This window comes from Pundamilia nyererei, unplaced genomic scaffold (assembly GCF_000239375.1).
Source record: "Pundamilia nyererei isolate P.nyererei 1_Seehausen unplaced genomic scaffold, PunNye1.0 scaffold00136, whole genome shotgun sequence".
NCBI lineage: Eukaryota > Metazoa > Chordata > Actinopteri > Cichliformes > Cichlidae > Pundamilia > Pundamilia nyererei.
The window spans coordinates 1,333,101-1,355,469 of NW_005187537.1; the positions used below are offsets into that span (position 1 = coordinate 1,333,101).

A 22,369-nucleotide genomic window follows, 5' to 3' on the forward strand; every position below is an offset into this window, starting at 1 on the left:
AAAACAAAGGTTTTAAGCCACATTTAAAGGGTACAGAGGGTGTCTGCCTCCTAAATCTGAACTGGGAGCTGATTCCACTGGAGAGGGGCCTGATAGCTAAATATGAAAGTTTGTTTCCACCACTGAACCAAAACGTAATACTTTGAACCCCATCCATAATTCCAAATTTCAACTAACTTACTTCAAATATCAAGTTATTTTCTCAGAGAACGGAGTAAGTCGAACTACTGCGATAACCTGAAATCTTGACTACGGATGGAAATTTTTCTTCAGTGGTGGAAATGAGCTTCCATAGCTGAAAGCTGTGCCTCCTGTTCTACTTTTAGAAACTCTAGGAACCACATGTAGGCCTGCAGCCTGAGAGCAAAGTGCTTTATTAGGATAATATGGCACTAAGGTCTTCAAGATATGCATTTAACTACTGCAGAGACTTCACCCATCCTACATCCACCTGTTTGACCACTGCCCTCAGGGAGATGCTACAGGTCCAGCCAAACCAGGACTAACACACACTAACACACTGTTCCAGTTTTTTTCCACAAGCCATCAGCTGTACTGAACACGCACATCAGCACCTCTCACACATAAACACCACCACCACACAAGACAAGTGCAATACCTCAAAGCAACCTTGCACATCTGTATAAAGCTTTAATATGTGTATAGTTGGCATTTTTAGATTTGTTTATTGTTAGCTACTTGTTTGTTTTATTGCTATTTATTATAAATGCTGATAGAGTGTTGCTTCTAATTTAACATAGGGATCTTGATTTAACAGCTACCCACTATTTTAATCATTTGTTATATTCCTTTTGATACTCTTTTTTTTTTTTTTTACTCTTTATGCAATTCTTTCATTAACTTTTCTTGGCTAGCATCAATGACTGTGTAAAAAAACATGTACAAATCTATTCAGGGCCATTGAATTTATTTTTTTGTCCTGACTAGTTGACCTAATCTTTGGACTCACCCCCTGGATATTGTGAAAACTCGCAACCCTGTTTTGTAGTCATTGTAGTAAAGCACGCTGTGTACTGTGGAAAAGTATAACTGGATTATCTTGACGATTTGGAACAAAGCATGCGCATTTTGCTGACACAGATCATAAACAGATGAGCAGCACCTCCCCTCTGTTTGAAAGTGGTGTTGGAGCTTAGCTGCATTCCTAATATGGGCTGGAATTTAAAGATATTACACAGCCGGCGAGATGTTCAACGCAGTCGACCAACAGAGCGAATAATTGCCACCCTCTTGTGTATTTGATAAATACGTGCACACTTTGTATCCCCGCTCATTGATAAATGAGAGAGATTGATCACGCATAAACCAATCTGTTATTTAGCATCATTATTGCTACATATCTGACTACTATTAAGTGTATTGAGTAAAAAAAACGGATGTCGTTATAATTTTGATGTACATTTTGCCCACAACTGGTTACAAAAGAGGCTAATTCTATCATGCCGTGAACTGAGGTGTAGGCTACATCTTTAACTGTGTAAAATCTTTGCGGTGTTTTGTCACGTACATCTAGTTGCGACTGGTTTGAACTGGTTTCGTGAGCATGCGCACTTGGTGTAAACAGGAAGAAACGACGTAAAGTAGGTCAAATCCACCCATAAAGAAGAGAAAATGCACGGACAGCCACGAGCGAGTGTTTGGTTTTTGTTTACATATTAGACAAACTAAATGATGATTTGTATCACCTGATAGTAATTTATATCACAGCTTGTAAAACCAGTCGGGGTCTTTGTTTCGAAAAACTCGATAGAGTCCTTGCGTTAGCTAACATTAGGCTCAGAGTGACGCGGTTTATTTCCACCAGGTTTGCCTGGGAGCATTCGCCTGCTGACCTACATTTGAAAATATTCCCTGGGTTCGTCGCAAATTTCGTGACTTTTGTATCGAGCGAAACGTCGAAAAATGGTTCAAAAAGAAAATACGTTAGAGACTCCTCAAGTGGATGGTGAGCCGAGCCCCAGCCCAGTCTCCGGAGAGCCTTGTGCAGAGGCCCCTGGCCCGGTGGAAGAGACTGTGATCGGAGTCGAAACGACGGGCCTCAGAAAATTTATAAGCGGAGTCGTGGAAGGTAATGTTGGAGAAAGATTATGTATGTAGTTTGATATCGTCACATATATATAAATAAATAAATAATAAATTTGTATCTTAAAATGCAAATATGCTGGTTAATAAAAAAATTACCCTTTAAAATTTCATAGGCTTACGTGTATATACAACACGATCTAGTTAATCGTATACAATCAGAAGCTAGGCGTCGAAATGCTGCAGTAATTCCGCTGTCTGTCTGTACATAATGAACACAGTGCTACACTTCATGAATTTAAAAGGGACGTCTTTATTTGGGCACATTCCTGAGTAATTCAGAAGATAGTATTAAGCAGATTCAAGCACGTCGGCACCAAGGGGCAAACTGTCGAAGCGACTAAGCAGCTCGCTGTGCATGCAGGAAACGCACATTAGGACTGCAGGGTGCGTGGAAACTGAATGTCGTGTTTTCTAACGCAGGCTTTTATGGGCGGCCATGGACAATGGAACAGAGGAAAGAGCTGTTCAGGAGGTACTGTGGATCATTTAAGACTGCATGTTGACAGCATTATAGCAGGGTAACTCGGATTGTTTTAATGAGTCTGAAAAAATGATTTTCACAGGCAGCAGAAATGGGGACTGAATACATACCTTTACGCACCCAAAGATGACTGCAAACACAGAATGTTCTGGAGGGAGCTGTATTCAGTGGAGGAAGCAGGTGATTACCAAGAATGTCGTTGGGGAGACGGGGAATGATTGTATGATACTTTTAAAGTGAGCCAATTGCATATTAATTATAAATGCACAATAATTTACACTTTTGTCTTTCTCCTGTCTCCTAGAGCAACTCATGACTTTAATCGGTGCTGCTAATGAGCATGGGATAGAGTTCATCTATGCCATTTCCCCTGGATTAGATATTACCTTCTCCAACCAAAAAGAGGTTTCTGCACTCAAGAGGAAACTTGATCAGGTATTGCAGCATTTTTATGAAGAACACATTGAAATCCTTCTTGATGGATATCTACAGCAGTTTTCTGTATTTTACTATGTCATTTCTTCCCTTTCAGGTTTCACACTTTGGCTGCAAGTCCTTTGCCTTACTTTTTGATGATATTGACCACAACATGTGCCCTGCTGATAAAGAAGTGTTCAGTTCTTTTGCACACGCTCAGGTTTCTATCACCAATGAAATCTACCAATATCTTGGCGAGCCTGAAACCTTCCTCTTCTGTCCCACAGGTAACTTGTTTTCCTTGTTTTTTGTACCTGCCTTATTTGCTCATTTTGTGTGTGTTTGCGCTACTTGCTCACTTATTTTTCTCACCGTCAAATTCAGAGTACTGTGGAACATTTTGCTACCCAAGTGTCCCTCAGTCCCCTTACCTCCACACAGTAGGGGAGAAGCTCCTGCCTGACATTGATGTGCTATGGACAGGCAAGTCTAACAGTTTTCCTTGAAATTGCAAACCTATTCATACATGTCTATGTTGAAGACTTAAAAAGAATAATTATTTGGATATGTTGACTTTTCTGTAGGCCCCAAAGTGGTTTCCAAAGACATCACAGTGGAGTCTATTGAAGAGGTGTCAAAAATCCTGAGGAGAGCCCCAGTAATCTGGGACAATATTCATGCCAATGATTATGACCAGAAGAGACTTTTCTTGGGTCCCTACAAGGGCCGCTCCACAGAGCTCATCCCCAGACTGAAGGGAGTCCTCACCAATCCAAACTGCGAGTTTGAATCCAACTTTGTAGCAATCCACACTTTGGCCACCTGGTACAAGTCTAATATGAACGGTGTGCGCAAGGATGTGGTCATGAGTAAGCAACAGAGACTTCTTTCTTTTGTTTGTTTGTTTGTTTGTTTGTTTAGTTATTCTGCAAATTTCAAAGCATACCACAGACAGAAAAGATCCAGCTTGAAATGAGTGGGTAAAATGTACTTCATTAAGCAATAAGGAAGGAGGGGAAAAATGAAGATCAGTATCAAATAATTTTATCAAAACCCTTTATGCCTTTGAGGCAAAGGGGTAATTTAACAAAAATAAAACACACAGGGTTTTGAAAATTTGGGTGGGGGTGTACTTATAGTTAGCTGGGGAAATGTAACACCCGATGTAAGGTTTATCGAAACTAGGAAAACATTTCCACAGTCTGGTTTTAATATACTATACATCTATTTAAGCTAAGTAATGCTTATACAAGCGCACATGGAGTGAAAAGAATCCTGAGCATTGGATTTCTTAAACGCCTTTCATTAAGTTTAGGCCTCAGCTCCTCATATCAAAGTCTGAAGTCATGGGTAGGTACACAATCTTTAGTTACAAGGATTTTAAAGTTTCCAAAAGTGTCATTATCAGTATAATGCTTATTTTGTGTTGATGCAGTATACTCTCAGTATGAAGTTACTGTCATCTTGCACTGAAATCCAGATTATTAATGGATGTACTTCTGTTTTTTCTCTCCCCACCTTGCCCCTTTACCAGCTGATGGTGAGGACAGCACCGTTTCTATCCAGATTAAGTTGGAGAATGAAGGCAGTGATGAAGAACTTGAGACAGACATGCTCTATAGCCCACAACTTGCTCTAAAACTGGCTCTCACAGAATGGCTTGGGGAGTTTGGTGTGCCTCACCAATACAACAGTAAGTTTAATCTCCATTAATTTTTTTTTGTTAATAGAGTTTTTAGCAGCATCACCTGAAATGCCTAAAAACCATACCGTATGCACTGACACTCTGTTCTCACAGGCCGGCAGGTGCCTCAGAGTGGTGCCAAAGGCACGGGCATAGATGTGTCATCCATGACTGCTCCCTCTCTTTGCTCCTCAACAACGGTCACAACTGTGTTCCAGCAGCCCATCATGTCTCCAGCAATGCCTCCTCTGTGCCTGGATCCAATCTCACTTCCTTTGGCAAAAAGACCTCAGGAGGAAGAGGAGGTGGAGTTTGCATTATGACACAGTTGTAGCACTTGTGTGACCTTAACTCAATTGCTAAAAGTACTTGTTTTCTGTTCATGCAGCTCATCACCCAGTAAAATAACCATTGGGGCATTGATTAAAGGGCTAATAATGAAAGTAATTGTCCTCTCTTTATAGTCTGGTACAATCCAGACAGAGGATTGTACCAGACTATCTACAGGTACTTTAACTTTTTACTGGGCATGTGCAGGTGGAGGTGGAAAAGAAGGATTCAGATGAGGAGCCCATGGAGATGGTGGTTGAGAAGCAAGATGAGGCAGAGCCAGAAGCCGAAGTCGACCCAGAAGAGAAGCATGCAGGTCCTATTTTAGCTGACAAGATGGCCGAGGACCTCAAACCTATGGATACAGACAAAGAGAGTCTGGCAGAGTCCAAATCTCCTGAGGAGTCGATTCAAGAGGACTCTGGTAATGATATCGCCCCTATGCAGACAGATGATCAGCTCAAACAGGTGCTGCAAACATTAGTGAGTCATTTCTCCTTTATATCTGCATTTGAAGGCAAAAACCAAATTAAAATGCTTGCAAAGTCTCATTGCTGATTTGGGTCCACAGGAAGTGTTTGTACCAGGGCCCAACGAAAAGGCACTGTTCACAGCAGAGCCTCTTACCCTGGAGGACCTGTGCTTGCTGGCAGAGCTCTTTTATCTGCCTTACGAACATGGACCCAAGGCCATGCAAATGTTAAAGGAGTTCAACTGGCTAAGAGCCAACAGCAGCGTCGTTAGTGTCAACTGCAAGAGGAGAGAATCTGAAAAGGTGGGTGATTTTACTGAAACACGCACATGGAGTGTGTTCAGAGAAGGAGGTCCATTAGATGGCTAGTCTGTTATCAACTAACCACGCTGTTCATGGTGCAGAAAACAAAATGGTGGCTGTGTAGTACCCATACTGCCCATTGGGTGGTGTGGTTATGACGGCAAATGGTGTGCTTGGACTACAGTTTAGTGCTGTGCTTTTTGTGTAAACTATGGCTTCCCTTTCTATGCAGCTTGTTTTGCTTTTAGTTACATATTCACACGTCACAGTGGAAAAGTACAGTTGTAAATAATTTCAACACTCATGGCCTATTGGGACACTTGTATATGATATGTCATAAGTGACATGAGTGGGTTTTTTTTTTTGTGTGTGTTTTTGGGGTTGTGTTGTTTTTATTTATTTATTTTATTTTTATTTTATTTTTTTTTCTTCTTCTTCCTGCTACCACAACTCTTAAGTGGTTTAATGCTTGCCTTTTCCACCAGTATTTATCTTTTTCAAACATTGTGTTGAACACAGGTGACCGAATGGCAGTCACGGGCAGAAAAGTTTGAGGAGATGTGCTGCTCAGTCATCCAGATGTTCACACGACTATCTAATACAGCTAACCGCACCATCCTGTATGACCTCTACTCTTACCTCTGGGACATCAAGAGCATCATTTCTATGGTCAAGTCTTTTGTCCAGTGGCTCGGTACGTATAAAGGGAACCACGGGGTCCTTATTCTTAGAGAGCAGTAGTTTAGCGTAGAGTCCATTCAAGTGTTGTAATCCTTTACCATTCTCAGGAACACAGTTACATACAAATTACTAAAGCACATCATTTTTAAAAAATAAATAAATAAAAAACAAATGAAAGAACAAACAGTGTAATGATGGCTCATTTAGCTGCATGGTTTCCATTCTAGACCTGGACTATGTTATTTTTAAGAATGATATGAGACAACAATCTGAATAACAGTAATATTTCTAATCTTCTGCATCAGTTAATGTAGGATTAGTTTTTGGCAAATATACCCAGCTGAAATTGGTAGCAGGTTATTTGATTAGTTTAGAAATGGGTTAGGTCAAATGCATCACATTTAAATGAATATAAATCTATTAATTGCGCTTTAATTTGTTGATTTTTTTTCTTCTTTTTTCTAATCTGACTGAATGCTGCTTGCACTGCTGCTGTGCTCCCTTTTTATTCCACAACAATTTGCTCCATGTTTGTCTAAACTGAGTATCTGTGGAGAAAATGTCCCAGCAGGGTTACTGCTGCTTGCTGTGTATCCAGTAACATCACTGCTGCGTTCCCACACAGACACTTGCTTCCATTTCTCCGTCTGTGGGGATGGGCACAGGGGAAATCCCAACCCCCCTCCCTTCCTCCATGCCCTAGCGCGCACGCGAGCTTGGAGAGCAAGTTGACTGACTCAATGTGGAAGGCCATTCTGGTGCATAAACAAGGAATCAGAAATATCTAAATTGTCCTTAATATGAATCGCATGCATATATTACAAGAAGGTTGTTGGATTTTTAAGCTACTGAATCATGTGCTCACTCTGTATCAGAGGAGAATGCATCACATTGTAAAAGAGGATATTCTTTCTTTCCCTCCCACTTTCATCTCTCTCTATCTTAAATTAGTCTTTCAGGTGATGTCCTGTGATACAGCATGAGTGACATGGAGTCTTCTCATGACATCTCCATCTTTTCATGGAGTGTTTGTTTGTTAGTCTGAAGCACCAGCATGGCCTGTAGGTTACTCCCTGTAACCCAGTTTCATTCACAGGTTTCTGTCCTGTCTGGCTATATGGTAAAGCTGAGGTCTCTGGCCCACAGTACACAGCAGGCAGCATACCCACACTGGCAAATCCACATTAAAAGTCCACACTGCCGGCTTGATGCTTCAGTAAATGGTCTTAAACGCTCAAGCCTCACCAAAGAAGTTAAAGCCCCATAAATATAGTTACCTGCATGAAGTTCCCAAATATTGACTTCTGCTTTTGCTATTAGCATTCATTTCATCAGTCCCCATATTTTCCCCCCTAGTGGAAGCTGTGCAGCCGGCACTTAGTCACAACCTCCCTGGTTATTGCACTGAGAACACTTACTAATAACTATTTTCTACTGTTTTCTCCCTTCACTATGTACAGATGGAAGAATCCACAGTACAAGTTTCTACTGCTATTGGATCGACAGTGGCCGATGTATGCATATGCAGGCGTTGTCTCTTATGTTCATGTATCAAATTGATCTTTGTAGTTTTATTTTAAAGCTAAAAATTTAAAAGTAAAGGAAAGATTTGGAGGAAAGCAAGCTGCCCTCTGGATGAAGTCACATTTTGCGCAGCGATTTTAAAGTCTGAATACTAAGTGTTAACTCCCAAATTTCTCTTTGGCAGCATCTCTCTAACTTGTTTTTTTTTGTTTCTGTCAGTAGGCCTGTAGAATTGGCTCAGACCAGCCAGATGCACTCACTCAAGGGACCTTACACTTGGTTTTATTTATATTTAATATGTAATATTTGAGTGGACTCACCCTAAAAAAAAGGGGGGGGGGTGGGCAGAAAGACAAAAGAACAAATGTTCCATGTTATTCTGCATAAATGTCACAGTGCTGGATCGGTGCCGTTGCACTACATAATCGGCTAGTCTTTTGCGGTACCCTTTGTGGTTTTTAATCTGGATATCCAGGTTCCCAGTTCCTTCCTGTGGCTGCATCTGTATGCTGTGTTGTCAGTTCATCAAAGGAAATGTTTTAGGTATCAGGAAGAGATTTACATGTAAAGCACTGTTAGGTGTCCTGCACGCGCGCTGCATTTGTCTGGTCACATGACAGGGCTTCTTGTCAACCAGGGGTTGGTTTTTATTAGCAACTTGAATCAGAAGCTTGCTCATTTGTCTTTATATTGATTGGGTTTTAATAATAAGCTGAGAGGTCCTTTAAGTCTGGAAATGCTGATCATGCTGCCTCTCGTCTTCCTGGTTTTTTTTAATGACTTGTGCTACCCCCGTCATGTGACAAGGCAGATAAAATGAGAATGTGACTTCACACAAGGTGCTAATATCAGTGGGGTGACGGCAGCTAAAGCTTACTTTGGTAGCCCATAGACGGATTTTTTTTTTTTTAATCCCCGCCCCCCGCCCCCCGTATTGGTCATGAAGTCTGTCAGCTTCTCAAATGAGAATTGCCCTCCTGAAACACTGAAAATGAAAGACCTGCATCAAATAACTTGCCACATGGACACCATGTCACATGGAGCGTTTGGGTAACGTTTTGCATTTACAAAGGTGCAGAGCAGTTTTTTGTAAAAGTAATGTGCATCTTGCACCAGATTCCATCTAGCATATATAAGCTTTAGATGCTTGAGCCCCATTTGATTGTAAAATATATTCTCTACATATAATTCCAAATTGGGTCCTTTTTTTTTATGTTTTAATGATTTAAAAAAAATTAAAAAATTCATAAATATTTTGCTATTAGATATGACCCCCTTCATTCTCATCTCCCCACTCCCTTCATCTGTATCAGAGAGCCCCATCCTGTGGTAACAATGTCCGCTTGGCTCTGCTCCTAACAGGGTGTCGTAGTCAGTCCTCAGCACAGTTCCTTAGAGGAGACCAAGAGCCATGGGCCTTTAGGGGAGGTCTAGCAGGAGAGTTCCAGGTATCTAATGCACTGAATTTACAGCAATCAAATGGAGAAAAAAAAAAAAAAAGAGAGAGAGAGAGAGAGAGAAAAGAGTGCTGTGAGCAAAGACGACGATGGTATTATGTGCATAGGTATGAAGGGGTTTGGTCTGTCAAAGGTGAGCTGATTGCAGTGAGTTATGCTCACGACATCCAGGCTCCATCCCCTCCACTTGATCTCCAAATATGTTTGTGCCCTAGCATTACTTTGGGATATTGGCAATATCTGTGAGGGGAGTGGGTGACCTGAATTCCATGCTGGGAGGGGAAAAAGACAAACAAACTTAAAGCCAGCGTTTGGCGTGGCATCTTCTGATTGTGTTGCTGATTCTGATCAATTTTGGTTTCTTTCAGCAACTGCTGAAGGAGATGCTGCTTTTCCCTGGCGCATGCAGCGCAAGCGAGTATGGTTAGGTTTTATTTTCATGACATATCATTTCTTTGCAGGAAAGCACAGCGCTCAAAGCCAGCCCTTTGCGAGCGCACGCGCAAGCATTGCAGCGCCAGCGAGAACGCAAGCATGTACGCGATGAGAGAGTTCCATGATTAAACACATCAGTCCAGTCTAAAGTGGTGTTTCCAGCCCAGACTCCCAATGGCAACCAAAATGCTGTTGAGTGACTCAGTTGGCAATCATTTAATTCCCCGTTTTGGGTTTTTTGTTGCTTGGAGTTCTCTCGGTCTTTCTGCGCTAGCATCATTATTTTTCTCAACAGGAGGGTCCTGCGCAGCGAAGTATTGCGATGCCTTACAAAAGGGAAAGGAGCATCTCCTTCAGCCAGTAAAACCTTAGTCAGACCAAAACGCGAGCCTTTTTTTCTTTTTGTTATGTTTGCAAATGTCTGTTTGTAGTTGGTGCTGTTTCTTTAGCGAAAATGAGAAAGAAGTGAGGTTTGCTCTTGTTGTCCACTGTCAGGTCAACAAGGAACAACAGTTTATATACTCAAGTTGTCTTCAGACTCCAAAGCACTTTTCTGTCTTTAGTTCCTTTTGGGTTGATAGTGGTTCAACTTGGCAAACACACAGTGAGGCAGTCAGCCAGACTAGCACGACACCTTTTCCCTGTGAAACTGACCCTCCTTATTTTGATATCCACAGCGATTGTTGCCAATAGATGGGGCAAACGATCTTTTCTACCAACCTCCACCTTCATTGCCATCCTCAAAAATCTATACCATAAGGCCGTACTTTCCCAAAGATGAGGTGAGATACTTGTTGTTGTTTTTTTTTTTTTTTTTTAGTTAAGCCACACTCCTGTAGTCCTTTTTATAACAGTTGTCAAGCACGGCAAAATTGTCTTGTCTTGAAGGAATTTCTTTAGCTTTGGCACGTTTACTTGTTAATTGATTAGGTTTGCTCATTAAATGTCACAAAACAGTTTGTCACCAGACCTCAGATATTTGTATAAGTATCCTGTCGTCTTCCCCTCATTTCACATAAGTGACAAAATGATGAAGCTGCAACATGTCTGTCTTGGACATCCACATGTTTTGTATGAAACTGATTTACTTCTGGAAAATCCCTTCTAACTAATATGTGACCATATTTTGTATTTCGTCACTTATTTAGTTCCTGAGTCTTTATTACATTATCTAGCAAAAAAAAACCCACCCTATAAGCAGTTTTTGCCAGGCCTTCAGCACTTTTTCAAATTTTGATGACCATGAAGCTGCATATTGCCGACATGCGTTTAACACATTAAAACAAATGAAACAAAAAATGAGACGGTAACATTGCATTCACAGGGGATGTTTACATTTAAAAATAAAATAAAAAAAATGTGGGATTTATTATAAATAATGGATTTTTGTCTTTATATTGATTGTAGTGAAAAGCTACAAAAGTCTGGACCAATATTAATGTAAACTGCAAGCTGAGTAATTCGCAGAATCCATATAACTTATGAGTCACTTATTCAAGTAGAGTTAAAGTTGCTAAACTTGGTGAGAACGCAACTGTTTCATTAACAGCTGTTATCGGTCTCATTATGCAGACTGCAGTCTATAAAATATGTAAAGAGATGTACTGTGAAGGCACGGAGGATGTACCATTCTCTGATGACGATCCTGACCTCATAGGAGACAGGTAAGAAAAGGCACATGCATTTGTTTGCAATCCACACATTTCCCCATTCCCCTTATTAAGGCTTTAATCTGTGTTCACAGGTTAGTAGGAGGTCTCCTGACACTAAGTTCGGACTATGGGTTTGTGTTGGAGGATGATGAAGGGATCTGTGGTTATGCTCTCGGCACCGTAGATGTTAAACCTTTTATCAAGAAATGCAAGTTGAGCTGGATTCCCTTCATGCAAGAGAAATACCACAAACCTGACTGTGATAAGGACCTCACAGAGGCTGAGGTATGCTTATAATCCATTTCTTTCTATCGTAATATTGAGCGTTATGATTGTGCGTCCTTTTATTAAGATTACTAAAGCACTCTTTCATTATTGTAGAAGATGATACTGAGTTTCCATGAAGAGGAGGAGGGTCTGCCGGACTCTTTCCTCTCCAACTTTCCCTCTCTCATCAAGGTTGACGTTCACGCCAAAGTCACTGACCCCAGTGTGGCCAAAAGCATGATGGGCTGTCTGTTATCTTCTCTTAAGGCCAACGGTAGGTAGCAGCCAATCGTGTCTTTAGCCTCCTGCCTCATAACCACTCCATAGAAGTATTGATTCATTAAGTTTATTTTTCAAGTTTTAGTAAAGTGGAAAACAAAGGTTCACTTATCTACATGTAATGTGTGCATGAGGCCAAAGTCCAAAAAGACAAGATTAGAAGCCTAGATAACTGGGGTTTTTTTTGTTTGTTTTTTTTATCATAAAGGCTTCTTTACCCCTTTTAGATTTACTGTAAATAAACCAAGGGTAGTGAACTTTGGTTCTCTTTTCTGTGTCCTTTCTCTCTCAGGATCCCACGGCTCGTTCTGTAAGGTTCGACAGACTGATAAGCGAATGTTGGACTTCTATAGTAAGCTGGGATGCTTTGAAGTGGCCAAAATGGAGGGCTTTCCTAAAGAAGTCATCATTATGGGCCGTAGCCTTTGAAGAAACATCCTGCAACAATGACGGACAGAGCGAGTTGACGTAGTTTAAATGTGTTTGCTACCTTCATGAGAAAACTTTCATGGTGATTTTTATATCACGTTACCAATCTGGGCTCTTTTTAGGATTTGTGTGGAAGCACAGCGGATGCCTGTGCCCCCCCCCCTAGATGTTTTGGCTCTACTGGATTCAGCATGTCGAAGGCCAAGGAGTGATCTGTAATCTCTTTCACTCAGTAACACATAAGTGGAACCCCTTCTCTGATCCCACTATTCCTTCCTAGGAGGAAGGAAAGAGGAAGGAAGAGATGACTCCTTGAGACCTTCTTAACCCACCTCCCCCCCCTTTTTTTTTTTTTTTTTTTTTTGTTTTGTTTTGTTTTGTTTTTTTAATCCAGTGGCCATTACATGAATTTTACCCGCATGCCTGAAATCGGCGTCTGTATCTGAAGGCTGAGCTGTGAAATGAGGGTAGCCCGCATCTAGTGTCGTAACTACCGCTACATCCTGCTTTCCCAGATGTGACATGGAGAAATGGTATAGTCGTTGGCTTAGGTGAAACATCTTTATGCAGGATGTGAAGTGCTGTTTGAGAGTTTGCCTTTCGTTTTCACATCATGGTATTTTCGGTCGCTCCACCACATACTTGGAGATGGATGCCTTTTTAGGTAGTGTGTTTCTGACAAAATTGATCTGAAGCACTGTGTGTGTGTACACATGAAGGGTGAACAGTTGTAGCTTTTTAAGGTTTTGCCAAGCCCTGAATTAAATTGTTGCCACAGGCCAACAAAGCAAACGTCAAAGAGGTCCTTTTGAATTTCTGTTCTAGTAGTAGACATTTGGAAAGCAATAAAAGCTTTCATGTGTTCATTAACATGTTTTTCAGCCATTGCCTTTTTGTTCCTTGCCTTATCATTTTAGCTTATAATTTCAAACACAGCTAGAGATGGCACGTTGACCTTGTTGTTTTTCAAATTCCAGAGATGTAGCCTCACACTCACAGTAAAGCGTCTTGGTTTTTGCTCTACCAGATCCATAACGCAAGCACAGAAACCCTTCAGTAAACTAAGCTGATATTGTACCATTTTTAGTTAAGTTAAATTCTATGTTTATCTAATATTGTTGAAATGTTTGTCTTTCTAACTTTGCGTAGTTAAAATGTCAAATTTACCACAGTTTGTTTCGTTCCTGTTTGAAAGCACGAATGTTTAAATCGACACTTCCTGAGAGTAGTACACCACGGGACCAAAATGTGTTAGGCTTTTTGCGTTGCTTTGTTTTTTGTTTTTTCTTTTTGGTTGAAATGATGAAGAATCCAAAATCTTCTGTTCCTCCACTAATATGAAACTGCTCATTTCACCAGACCTGACGGGCAAATTCACTCATGTCATCCCTTAATGCTTTGTTTCAGCGTTGCATACCAGTACATGTATTTTCAGCTGCGTTTCAGCGAGGCGCTCTTGGGATCACTGAGGTTGTTGAATCCTGTCACCAAATGTGAAAATGGCAATGGTTTCAACACTGTTTAGTTCAGTTGACGTGGTTTGGAGCCGAAATTCATACCCTTCCTCCCTCACAAGCTCTTCATTGAATGTGTTTTTAAGTCAAAGCTATAATTTGCTTTTATGAAATTTTTTTTTTTTCTTTTAAAAAGCACTGTCACTCATAGGAGTGTTTAACCGGTTAACTGAGGATCTGTGGTTGTTACTCAGTAGCTGCCTGCCAATGTGATGTTTTGAAACTGTGCATTCATAATGTGCATGAGTTGTAATGGATTTGTTGTGGCAGATGCTGGAAAAAAAAAAAAAAACTCATCTTCATGCTACATAGAGGAAGAAGCATGCCACTCAGCCCTATGAATATAATACTGTTGTTCTCGGACAGTCTGTAAACTGTCGATCATAAAGTGTTGTTTTGTTTTCTATATTGAAACTGATGCTGGTTTAGTTAATCTCTTGTCCTGTACAGCCGTTTTACCTGTCAGCCAGGTGTGAAACTCGCCCACGGGATCTGCTATCTGTCTGCTGAAACAGCAGTATAATTTTCACACTTGTCTTAAATGGTTAATTTTGCAGTTTGCTGATGCTTGAGCTTTCTCCTCTGCCAACTAGATTTGATTAATACTTGGCTGTGAAAGAGAGAGGGCTCCAGTGGTAGATTTTCAGTTAAGGGGTGGGGGGATCATTAAAGTGAGTTTTCCATTGTAAAGTTTGTATGTAAAGTATATAAAATGGAAAAACTAATAAACGATAAGTGACTGTTGCTTTGTCCTGTGCGCCACTATTTATCTAGAAATATTTTTTTTTATACCTGTCTGCAGTGAAAGATTTCATGTAAGGTTTTTAGAAGTAAAGGGAAAGTAATATCTTTACATAAAGGAATATTGACCTGTTCAGATGGGTCGAAGTGACCTTTGGTTTAATGTCCTTGTTAAAAGAATCTTTATTGCAAACAATTATGTAATAATCAACAGCCAGTGGTTAGGTATACCTGTTCAACTAGTTATTAAGGCAAATATCTAATCGGCCAATCACATGGCAGCAACTCAGTGCCTTTAGGCATGTAGACATGGTCAAGATATCTGCTCAAAATCAAACCAAGCATCAGAATGGAGCTAAAAGGTGATTTTTTTTTTTTTTTTTTTTTTTTTTTTTTTTTTTTTTTTTTTTTTGTGACTTGAAATGTGCAATCTGTGATTCCAGACAGGCTGGACTGAGTATTCAGAAGCTGGTTATCTACTGGGATTTTTCCCAAAGTAATTTCTAGGGTTTATAGAAAGTGGTTTTAAAAATCAAAATCAGTGAGTAGCAGTTTTTTGTTTTTGTTTTTTTTTTTAAACGTAGAAATGACTTGAGGTCAGAGGAGAATAGCCAGACTGCTTTTGAGCTGATATGAAAACAACCATAACCACTGATTTACAACCAGTGTGTGCACAAGAGCATCTCTGAACACTGAAGCAGATGGCTTACAACAGCAGAAGACCATGCTGGGGTGCCACTCATGTCAAGTAAGGGCAGGAACCCAAGGCTGCAAGTTACATGAGATTGCCAGAACTGGAAAAAACGTTCTGGATTTCTGCTGCAACATTTGTAATGGTATGATCAGAATTTGGCGTTAAAAAGCTGAAAGCACGAGCTCATTCCTGCCTTGTATCAAAGATTCAGGCTCCTGGTGGTAATGGTGTGACGGGTGTTTTCTCTGCACACTTTGGGCCCCTTAGTACCAACTGAGCATCATTTAAACACCAGTCTGAGTATTGTTGCTGACCATGCCCATCCTTTTATGACCACAGTATGTCCATTTTTGATGTCTGCTTCCAACAGGATAACACTCAATGTCACAAAGCTCAAATCATCTCAAACTGGTATCTTGAACATGACACTGAGTTCACTGCACTTAAATGGCCTCCACAGTCACCAGATTTCAACAACAGAGCACCTCTGGGATGTGACGGAACATGAGATTCCCATCATGGATGTGCAGCAACTGTGTGGTGCTGTAATGTCAATATGGACAAAAATCTCTGGTTTCCCCCTGGGTGAATCTATGTCACGAAGACAGCTCTGAAGGGACTAAGTTTAAGCAGATATTATTAGCATTAGCAGATAGTATTGTTCACCTGTAATATTCTACATTTCACTGTATTTTACATTAAGTTCAATAGTTTTTAAGTTTATTAGCCACCGCTGTGAATCAGCTCAGGTAAATGAGAAGTTCATCACGTGTTTTACTCAGTCAGCGGCAGCGCCTGATTTCTGTAAAAGGAGGCACGGGCGCGCACTGATGACGTATCAGGCACGCGCGTAGGCTGCGACGTGCTTGTTATTTATCGTGGAGAGCTCATTAGACAGGAAAGCGCCAGCAGAATACTTAACTTTTACCGCTTCTGCAAAATGTCTTTCCACGACGATGAATCCTCGGACGTCGGACCGAGCGGTCAATCCAGGCTGGAGAGCTTCCTGTTCAGTAAGGGCCTGTTAAACAGTCTGTCAGAGATGCTCTGTAGGCGCACACGTGGGTTTCTGCTGTGATGTTCCTGCAGAAATTTCTCCCTCCTTGTTTTACGGGGGATTTTGTTTTGGGTTGCTTTGTTTTTTGTTTTTGTTTTTGTTTTTTGGGGGGGGGTGTTAATAAAATCCGTTGTCATTTAATTGCCGGTCTTACTGTTATTCCAGGTTGCGAGCTGTCCTCCAAAGTACCTTTCTACACTTTCCAAGGAGATGAGGAGGAGGACCTGGAGCACTTCCTTGAACTCAGAACAGTATGTACAGTTTTGTTACCATCATTGGGATTTACCAGCGGCACGAACACACCAGTCAGTCACACTTTAGTCTGTCCGCAACAGTGATGTTCGGTGTTGTGATTGCTGCAGGTTTGCTTGGGTAACGGTGCCAAGGAGGAGAGCAATGTGGTGGAGGTGACAGCCATGAACCACCAAGGAAAGACGATCTCTGTGCCCATTGCCAACCTTCACATCAAGTGTCTCCCCATGGTGTGTAAACTGAGGCTGATGTGCCACACAGCTGAAGTTTGATCTGTCTTAACTTTGATGCTTTCTGTCGACAGGTGAGTCTGGGAGAGTTTGAGCTGAAAGCCCCAGTCACCATCCGACTCAAGGCCGGCACAGGGCCAGTTTCTGTCAGTGGGCTACACCTTATTGGTAATACTCTACTTTCTTTGTGCTTTAACACTTTAACACTGCCAGTACTGACACTCTAAGAAGCTCACTGACAATATCTCATCTGTTTTCAGCCCCTTCATTGTATTTATATCAAAATGATAGTAATCAGTGAATAATAGGAACTGATCCAGTGCAGGTACTCTGCTTTTCAAACTGAGTTGGCTGACCCAAATAAACATGCAAATAAACATTTGTATTTTTATTTGTAGCTGATTATAAAAAATTGAATTCCTCTGCTTGACATTCAAGGAAGTTAATTAGCTTGGCTGTAGTTGATTGGTTGACCTATTGGTCTATATTAGGGATGGGCAACAGTTTATCGCAGTGTGACGTGGATAAAATAAAGCAAAGATCCAGACATTCAAACCTCTGAGTTCCAATATGTCACCCCTAACCCTGAATTACTCTAAACTGCATGAATTTTGGTAGGTATAACATGTAAGAATAATGTCCTTGTTTCAAAAATCAAGAGCTTTCTTCTAGAAAGTTTGGATAAAACAATCTGCTGAAATCCTGTGTCAGCTTTTAATTTTCTATATTTTAAGTGAAGGCGTTGTAATTAATAACTGGGGGGAAATGATTTGCACACAAGTGAAAGCCGTGCCGAACAACATCTATAAATATGGATCCTCATTCTTATTTATTTGCTGGGAGGCAGGGCTTGTTTAGTTTGCCTAAAACTCTTCCCCCCACGAAGATGTTTAACAATTCCTCCGTAACTTTAACAAAGAGTTTTGACCTCTCAGCATGTATCGCTATCGTCATTTGAAGACGGTAACAGTAGTTTCCCTTTTTCTTTTTTCTTTTTTTTGTGTAGCTACATAATCAGAGACGACCCTCACTAACTTCTGATGCAAACCCGTTCATTTTGTTTTATAAGCAGCTCCAGCTTATTCATCGTACTTTTAAAAGAACGTTTACTCAAATTAAGTCCCCCTACCCCGAGACGTTCCCCCTCTCATACAAGAGCCTTCTTCAGTTCTACAAGCTGATTGGGAATCCCAGGTATTTAACCTCCACTGGGGTTATCACCTTGGAGGCGGTCCTGACACTTCTACGTGAACCTGAGAATCAAGCTTAGTTGCCTTCGGCTTAAGTGCTTAACACCTATGATATTTTGAAAAAGATCTTTTGTACCTCACAGCCTTTGAAAAACGACAGTCTAAAGCGGCGGCTTTGGGATCCAAACGCATTTAATTTTCAATACAGATGAATGCTATGAACGTCCTGTATAGTGAAACACCTGGAGTAACCTTGGTGCTCCCTCACCCTGCTAGACAAAAGGTTAAATATGTCTCTGGGCAATAAAACTTTGTAAAAGAAATCTGCAACTTACATCTTACAATTTTATTTCTTCTGCTGTTTCAAGTTAGTGTGTGCGTGAGGGTCAACTGTGAGGGCACATTCAGTAAAGCGACCTTTCTGGCCCTTAAAGAGTTCACCATTTTCTATGTTTTTTTTTTTTATTCTTTTGTTCTTTTAATATGAAACACAATAACAGAACATTTAAGGGCCAAGTCTCGCACACGCAGTCGAGATGGTGGTACCAGGATTCGGTGTAACACGGTGAGCTGACATTTTCTCCTGATCTTCTCAGCCACACAGGTCGAAGACTCCGATTTGTCTGAGGAAGAAGAGGAGGAGGAGGAGGAAGAAGAAGAGGAAGAGCTGCCTGCTATCAAACCAGCAAAGAAGAAGCAGAAGCAATAGGTGGAGGGTTCACCGATGGTTTTGTTTTGTTTTTCTGAAATGGCTCACTCTCTGATGCATTTTAAGAAATAACACTTTTTTTGTACCAGACGGACACATTTTACAAAGTTCCCACTTCTTCCACACCAGCCGCGAGAACGCTGTGTGTGGTGGCAGCTAATGGTGCAGTCGGAGGAATCACGACTGGCTCTGATGTTCTCGCCTCTCCTCTGTTTCTCACTGCGAGCATTGCAGCAGTGTAACTCGCTTGTAGAAGAACTGTTTTGTTTTGTTGTTTTTTTTGTTTTTTTTGCTACCCACAGTTTTATACTGTATATAATTCAGTCACCACTGAAGGTAGTGGAAGAGGTGTCTTTTTACCACCAGCGGATCCCGGTATTGTTTAAAAAGGCCGATCTGGTAAAAAAATAAATAAATAAAAACGTTGTCGTCCACTTATCAGACGGGAAAGAAAATGCGTTCCAGCTCAAACCGAGTGGTGCAGACGGATGATGATGTGCGTACGTCTTGATTCGTAGGAGTGTCATCCTGCCAGTTGTAATATCAGAATACTGTTTTTCTACGTGATGTTTCAATCCTAAATGTGAAGATTTGTACTTAAAGTCAGAACAAGAAAGCAATTTTGTCCAAATAAATGAGAAATCCCAGCACAATAAATAAAATCCACAGTTTGTCTGTTTGTGGTTTGCTTTCTGTTAGCTCGCAAAATTTGTACAATTTAGGCCAGCGCTGCTTTTTTTTTGTTGTTCTCCAAAGGTTGATTCTGTTCATCTGGACGTAGCGTTTTCAGTGGGAGAAACCGAAAAGAAGCAGTCGGCTGAGACTGAAGAAGTCACTTGGATGAGTGACAAAACATTTCTCCCACTGAAAACGCTGCGTCCAGATTAACAGAATCAACTTTTGGAGCTTTACTTACCTGGATGATTGAGTATGCATCAAGATGTTTGTTTGTTTTTTTTCTCAAATGTCTTTGTTAAAGCTCCTGAAACTACAGCCATCTGAAATATTCTTATTTAGCTCAGAGCTGAACCTCTGCTCAAAGTCTTGTCTGGCACATCCTAAAGATTCTCAGTGTGGTCAGCATCTGTGGTCCAGTCTGTGTCTCATGGTTACCGATCCTACTACTACTGCTGCCCGTCACCGCTGCCAAAGGTAGGTCTCCAGAGATTTCTGTCCTGGGCCATTCTTTCCAGCTGTAGCCCATCTTTTTTGCCGGCCCTCGAGGCCTGGAGTTCAACACCTGTGGCATAAAGCATACCCTACCCAGCACCATCTTCTCTTCCTGATTTCCTACTGAGAGTTGACAGGTTCCTTTCCATAGTTTGGTGTTACTGATTGGGTCTGGCCAGCGAACGTGGAGAAACCTGAGACGGCTGTTGAGGAATCTCTGGATTTCTCTTTTTGAGGTTTTATTTGTCTTCCAGGTTTCAGCCCCGTAGAGCAGTACTGACTTTATAGCTGGAGTTGAACAGTTGGATCTTGGTAGTCAGGTTCAGCTCTCTCCAGGGGACTTCCACTAAGGATGATTGTGATGTAAAAGGCCTTTTACAATTTAAGCCTGATAAATCTCAACATTGTCATCTTGGAATATGCCCAATGCTGTCAGGAAAGAAAGAAAAAAGGTCAATCCCAAATATTCAGGCAGCGGAAGCTAGACCTCAAGTCTAATGGGAGGCTCTTATCTGCACTCTCCAGTACAAAGAAACATGTTGGCATTTATTTTGCCGGACAGTGCATATTCAGTTCCAAAGTATATCTCTTTAACTGTAATAAAAGGTTTTCAAAATGATCAGATCCAAAACTCAATTGGGCAGAAAGGAAGTAAAAGCAACAAACAAGCAGCAGAGAAATACAAAATAGAACCACAAGCAAAAAGACGGGTCCATAAAAATTCGTCCAACTGCAGTTAACTAGCCTGCGCAACAGTACTCGCCAGGTTGTCCATAAACCACCAACAATAGAGAGATCGGGGTGTTCGAAGGGTGAGAATGAAAATAGTGAGGACAGTAAAATTTTATGAAGGCAGATACAGTCAGCTTGCATCCTGAATTAGCTTCATATTATCTGCAAGAGTACTTTTGTGTAAAGGCACGATCTTTGCAGGGTAGCTGGAGCGAACTGTTGAACCTGCAGGTCAGAGCCACCTCACTCAACCTCACTGATGTCCATTGTGCTTAGAATGTATCTGAATATACAGCCTTTGAGAGCTTCCTCATCACACATAATGCACTTTTGAATGTGTTTCTTAAAATGCTTCACTGTATAAGAGTTTATCTGAATGATAACGGCCGTTTGCCAGTAAACCATTCAAAGTCCATTCAAAAGTTGTCAGTCAGCGTGCATAAAGATAAGACAAGAGGAAAAGGACATCATTGGTGAACCCGACTCAACTGTCAGCTGGACGTGCTTTGTTCACTTTATCAAGCCGAGCAGCACCTCTGAGGATGAAATATGAGTGCAAAAACCTGCACTCCCAATTTGGCCACTTGTATGTCTGTTTTTTGTTTTTTTTAATGTATTAAATACTCACAGACTTACTGGTTAAAATATCCAACTGAAACCACTTACAGCCTGGTATTTGCCACTGGATGTTACTTCGTTCCTATGATTTGTAATACCATGTGCCACATCATCAACACACCTATCTAGTTTTTCTAACTAGATGGGTGTGGTTCTTAAGAGCTTTAAACAGAAAAGGTACCTGGACTTAAGTATGTTTCACCTCTCATAAAAGAGGCGTCTTCAGTTCTAAGAACAAAAGGTGGAGAGTCCCAGGTAGCAGGTTTACCAGAGAAGCTCATGAGAATTTTCTCCAAGAATGACCCACCAATGCCCTTCAAATCCAGCCATATCTTTAGAAATAAACACTATATCCCGAGAAAAAAACTCCCAAATACAAGCTAAATAAGACTGTATGCTGTGCAGTGCAGTGAGGAGTACTTGGATTGCTACACAGGAGAGACCAGACAGCCACCCCACAAACACATGGCTCATCATAGAAGCTCAGCTGTACACCTGCACTTAAAGCATAAAGGTCATCCATGTCCTCCTTTACTGTGAACGACCATCATTGAACAGTGGTGGTGTTTCAAGACACCAACTGTCAGCCGCCTACAACGCAGTCTTTGAGAACCCTTCCCACGCACTTCAAACCCGATTCAGACTTAGCCTCAGGTGACCTCAAAGGTCACATTATATAGTAGGGCAAGGTTCACAGTGGTTTCACACTTAACCCCAGTGATGGTAATCACCAACGCCTTTTTCCACACCTTGATTCATGTGATGACACACATGATCAACAGCAGGTCAACAACCAAGGGGACAACCCCCACTAAGGGTTAAATACCTGAGACTCTCCACCTTTTGTTTTTAGAATTGAAGAAGCCTCTTGGATGAGAGGTGAAATGTCTTCACACACTTAAAGAAGTCAGTTTGCCTCCTTTTTTCAAGCCTTTAAGACTACCA

General features: G+C 41.1%; 2 protein-coding genes across 3 annotated transcripts; both read left to right on the forward strand.

Annotated features, from left to right (window-relative positions):
- Positions 1-1,572: 1,572 nt before the first annotated feature.
- Positions 1,573-14,775, forward strand: oga (O-GlcNAcase). Of its 2 annotated transcripts, XM_005743867.1 has the most exons (19): positions 1,573-2,089; positions 2,527-2,578; positions 2,670-2,767; positions 2,892-3,022; positions 3,120-3,291; positions 3,389-3,487; positions 3,589-3,873; positions 4,539-4,697; positions 4,803-4,993; positions 5,226-5,501; positions 5,590-5,793; positions 6,313-6,487; positions 7,935-7,988; positions 9,361-9,446; positions 10,568-10,672; positions 11,463-11,554; positions 11,635-11,827; positions 11,924-12,083; positions 12,381-14,775. In XM_005743867.1, the coding sequence occupies exons 1-19, from the start codon at positions 1,924-1,926 to the stop codon at positions 12,515-12,517; spliced, it is 2,835 nt and encodes a 944-aa protein (XP_005743924.1). In that variant the 5' UTR covers positions 1,573-1,923; the 3' UTR covers positions 12,518-14,775. The 2 variants fall into 2 exon arrangements, with proteins under 2 accessions (XP_005743924.1, XP_005743925.1); XM_005743868.1 differs by lacking the exon at positions 7,935-7,988.
- Positions 14,776-16,278: 1,503 nt separating this feature from the next.
- Positions 16,279-19,579, forward strand: npm3 (nucleophosmin/nucleoplasmin, 3). Its single transcript, XM_005743871.2, has 5 exons — positions 16,279-16,479; positions 16,689-16,774; positions 16,886-17,005; positions 17,080-17,173; positions 18,792-19,579. Exons 1-5 carry the CDS (start codon positions 16,407-16,409, stop codon positions 18,902-18,904), a joined length of 486 nt encoding a protein of 161 aa, XP_005743928.1. The 5' UTR covers positions 16,279-16,406; the 3' UTR covers positions 18,905-19,579.
- The last annotated feature ends 2,790 nt before the right edge of the window (positions 19,580-22,369 follow it).

Excerpts from the sequence above, each read along its gene's own strand:
- oga (XM_005743867.1), top strand. The coding sequence starts at position 1,924 with ATGGTTCAAAAAGAAAATACGTTAGAGACTCCTCAAGTGGATGGTGAG. Across the intron at positions 2,090-2,526 it reads TATAAGCGGAGTCGTGGAAG|GCTTTTATGGGCGGCCATGG; the intron begins GTAATGTTGGAG and ends TTTCTAACGCAG. Across the intron at positions 4,994-5,225 it reads GACCTCAGGAGGAAGAGGAG|GTGGAGGTGGAAAAGAAGGA; the intron begins GTGGAGTTTGCA and ends GGGCATGTGCAG.
- npm3 (XM_005743871.2), top strand. The coding sequence starts at position 16,407 with ATGTCTTTCCACGACGATGAATCCTCGGACGTCGGACCGAGCGGTCAA. Across the intron at positions 16,480-16,688 it reads GCTGGAGAGCTTCCTGTTCA|GTTGCGAGCTGTCCTCCAAA; the intron begins GTAAGGGCCTGT and ends CTGTTATTCCAG. Across the intron at positions 17,174-18,791 it reads CAGTGGGCTACACCTTATTG|CCACACAGGTCGAAGACTCC; the intron begins GTAATACTCTAC and ends TGATCTTCTCAG.